General features: G+C 34.3%; 1 protein-coding gene across 1 annotated transcript; it reads right to left on the bottom strand.

Annotated features, from left to right (window-relative positions):
* Positions 1–2,943: 2,943 nt before the first annotated feature.
* Positions 2,944–3,480, bottom strand: LOC108374219 (probable fatty acid-binding protein). The gene has a single exon (XM_017630197.1). It carries the CDS (start codon positions 3,478–3,480, stop codon positions 2,944–2,946), a length of 537 nt encoding a protein of 178 aa, XP_017485686.1.
* Positions 3,481–4,197: the final 717 nt, after the last annotated feature.

Below are 4,197 nucleotides of genomic sequence, written 5' to 3'. Positions count from 1 at the left end.
ATCACATAACGGTTGTTTGTAACAGGCAAAACGAATCGAGATAGATATAGACAAATGTATACATAAATGAACAGAATGAAAAGAGAAATCGATTAAGCGGTGACTGTCTGTCCGTCCGTCGTCACACGATAACTAGAGTAACAATTGAGATATCTTAACGAAACTTGGTACGTGAACTTCTTTTGGGCGTGGGACGGATGGTATTGAAAATGGGCGAAATCGAACAAAGTTATAATACCCTTGTGCACAAGTGCGCTCGGGTATACAAATCATTACACAACAGGAGACAGTAAACATAATTAACGATATTTTAACAATTGCTAGGTAAAATCAATGATTCCAGTCATGTTACTACCAAATTGATTATACAGGTTAAAAAAAAGTTTCAAACTAAAAAAATTTGCACAATTACAAAAAATCAATCAAAATTCTGAGACCTCTTAAAATTCGCTTTATACATGTTTCTTAGTGAATTTACGTTACTAAGAACCTACAAAAAATGGCGCTTCGTCGGCCGTAGTTTTGTGCGAAAACGAGGGAAAACAAGTTGTATACACTTCTTTAAACCCATTTGGAGTTATGGAGTAAACTATCTCCAATTTTGTGCCTTTCAGACAGTTTTTTAAATAAAGACTTTTAAGCATGTATATAACTCATCAATGGTGGGCTTTGTGTTAGTCAAAGCTGAAAATAATATATTTTTTTAGTCAAAAAGTCCGTTGTACATTTTTCATAAAACGATCAGGTTTTGTCCAACCAAAATACAAATTTATCATTGCTATGATTATTTTTCATTAGGGAAATAAAAATTTCGACTGAACAATCATCCTCCGTATAGATAGGGCCAAGGGGAATTTATATAAGGTGGTGTTACTAGCTCAGCTGATTTTGTGTATGTGTTTCGCCGCACGTCTTCTGACAAGGCGAATTTATATAAGGTGGTGTTGTTTAATCAGCTGTGTGTAGCGTTTGATTGTCAAAATTTTATATTTTGCTAGTGAGCGAGTGAAAACGTGAGAGTGTTTGCATTTTCTGTCGCCCTTTTTCGTTCGGAGAAGAATAGCTGAAATTTGACAATCACCAGCTAAAAGCTAAAACAAAATACAGGTAATTGTTGTATTTGTTGAATCGATACCACCTTATATGAATTCGGCTTGGCTTCTGATATCAAATTGAAAAATTTTGTTTGAATTTATACACATACTCTTACAGATTTTGATAGTTTATGCCGCCAAAGCAAAAACAAAATACATGTAAATTTTTGTTTTTGTACTCCTGCTATCACCTTATATTAATTCACCTTGGATAAGGCGATTTCTTGCGTACAAAACAATCTCAGAGATGCTGCTGTATAGAAACCATTTTCTAAACAATTATAGCAGGTAATTCAATGGCAGAAAGTTAGCGTGAAAAAAAAAAAAAGCACGCTAAATCTGATCGCAGTGTCGCATGGAAGAAACAAACCTAGATCTAGATCGGGGAAAAAGGCCCTCCTTGTTCTTTAATGGTTTTATTTTTTAGTTCTTCGAAAAGTATACTGAAGTGTTTTATAACCCTCGGATTCCTTCCCAATCCAAAATAAAACAGGAGCCATAGACTATAGTTTCCAATGTAGATCAAAGCTCGTCTCCAATAACAAGCGGGTTCATTCATTCATTCATTCAGACTCATCTTTAGCACTGATGAAGTGAACTCAAGCTCAAGAATTGTATACTAAAAATCGACTGGAGCTTAACCGGCTGCTACTGACGTGGCCGAAGTTTCCCTATTATACTAACGTCTTTCAGACCTCAATTTTCCAGATCAAATATATATGTTAGATATTTGTTAATAAACTTTTTTTTAATTTAAACTGGAAATTCTATTAATTTTTAAGTGCTCATTAATGAAATAGTCATATAAATAAACTATGTATATAACAAAAAATAGGAGTTTTTAGTAATCAATGCTATTGAAGCTCAGGAAAAATGTCGAGCCTTCGGTGTCTGTCAGACTACCACATCAATCGCAAAGGCCCATTATTTCATGCTTTCTCGCAAAGGTTTATTCGCATCGGTAGCCTATTTGCATGATATCGGGAAAAACAAGTTAAGCTTCCATAAGTATCGATTCTAGTTCATAAAGCCCAAACGACTGCAAAAGTAGCAAAACCTGATGGACGTCAGCGTTCTCGGCATCGATCTGGTGCTGACCCTAGACATGACAAGTTGATCAAGAAAAATGGTCCAAAACGGTCGTAGATGATACTCGAAACTATTGTGGTATTTTTTGATTTGAAGTGAAGGGAAGTAAATCTTCCAAAAAAAATTCGACATTTCCAACAATGTTTGATATTATCGGGCCAATCGGTATGTATGAAGCTTCCAAAAGTTTTTAAAGATTTTAACAAAAACAAAATTTTTGTTACAAATAAACAGCACAACAAAAATACTTTAAAGAAATCGACAAATTTGGCTAAAACTGATATACTTAAATACGCAAATAATTAAAAGCTACAATAACGAAGTTTATTTGGCTTACCAGCGCTTTTGAATATTTCCACTGTTAAAAGTGAAATCGCATTAAAATTGACTTTAACTCATATGGATAAAAAAAAATTGACTCAACATGGCCCCATAATCTTAGCAGCTAAATAAGTGAGCGTCTTAAGTGAAAGAAGGAAACCTATATTTGACAGTAAATATTAATTACCCAGCCTCACTAATTACTAACTTTGATTTTTAATTGGCATAGAAACAATCATGTTTTATTTAATATGCTTTTGGCGAGTTTGACACCAAGGTTACTTACGCTTAGGACAAACAAAGTTGCCGTTAAGAAGCCAGACCACTTCCACTTATTCACTGGTTCATGCATATCTAACTATCTTTACACAATTAAACAAAAACACCGACGTTTTAATGCATTATTTATTCATATCACATTTAATGTAACAACAAAACTCTAATGTTCCTTTTTTTCCAATTTTCTTTTAGATCTACTGTTTTCTTCGCCATCAGCTTGCCGTTGCCGTTCGTCTGCTTCAAGCTTTCCGATCACCTTAGACATATCCTCCATTTCATCCTCCTCCAGCGCACGAAAAACTCTAACAGCCACCACTTTATTGGCCACTAAAGTCTCTATCATTTTAGTGTGATGAAATTCACGTGTGATCCTGGCGGTCACAATGCCCTTTTGCTCTTGCACCAATGTATTATCAAACATATGCAACACATTGCTTACTTTACGCAAATCATACGTTTCTTCATCAAATGCTTTGTCCAATTTGAAAGTTAAAATCGTCGGCTCCTGTTCCACATTTGCCAGTGTAATCAAATTGTGCGTACTTTCGATTTTGTGCAGCAGAACAATCGGTTGCTGTGAATTGCCCATTTTCCTTTGGACCAAACCCATGCCGAGCTCCTTTAGATAAGCATCGTAGTTATCGCTACTCACGAGCTTGTACTGCTTGCCCTCCCAACAATTTATTTTCTTTATCATTTTTTTTTTATATACGGAAAATTTCCAAAATGTTACAGAATTTGTATGTAAATATTTACAAACGATTTCTGGTATAATGACTTTTTAATGCCATGATCATAGCATGATCAGAATAATTTTGTTTGAAAGCAACAGATGAATTCAGTGTTCCGTAAACGAAAACATTACTAATTGTAATCGTAAATGCATGGGTACATATGTACATAATATGTATTATAGAAGTATTTACAAGGCAACAATTGAAGATTAACATCTTTCATCGTTTAATCTGTTCAAAAAATACCTGGATGAAAAGTTTGGGAAGAAGGTTCCGAAATTAAGAACAAAAAACTCCGTTACTTTTTCCGGTTCTCCCGATAGCACCAAGGTCTATTCCTAGAAAGAACTCAAGGCTTATTAAAAACCATCATTTTAAAATTGTTTTGAAGATTTGCAAAACATTGGAATTTTAATAACTAAAGTGCTAAAAAAAACAAGTAATTTTTAGCAAAAAAAAAAAAAGACTTAAAAAAAATATATATATCTATATATAGTTCATGATCCGATGATCGGATCTAAACCAGATTAGTATGGGACCACCTCTCCGATGCAAAAATAATTGTCGAAATCGGTCGACGTGGTCCAAAGTTGTGCGGTAACATACATAAAAAAAAATATTCCGACGAACTGATGACCTCCTCCTTTTTTGGAAGTCGGTTAAAAATGAAATCTTGGAAC

The sequence above is a fragment of the Rhagoletis zephyria genome, unplaced genomic scaffold (assembly GCF_001687245.7).
Source record: "Rhagoletis zephyria isolate East Lansing unplaced genomic scaffold, Rhagoletis_zephyria_1.1 Rzeph_scaffold_07466, whole genome shotgun sequence".
NCBI lineage: Eukaryota > Metazoa > Arthropoda > Insecta > Diptera > Tephritidae > Rhagoletis > Rhagoletis zephyria.
The sequence above is the reverse complement of the archived record's forward strand: the minus strand, read 5'-3'. Positions and strand labels throughout refer to the sequence as shown.

Coding starts and splice junctions, on each gene's coding strand:
- LOC108374219 (XM_017630197.1), bottom strand. CDS start 3,480: ATGATAAAGAAAATAAATTGTTGGGAGGGCAAGCAGTACAAGCTCGTG.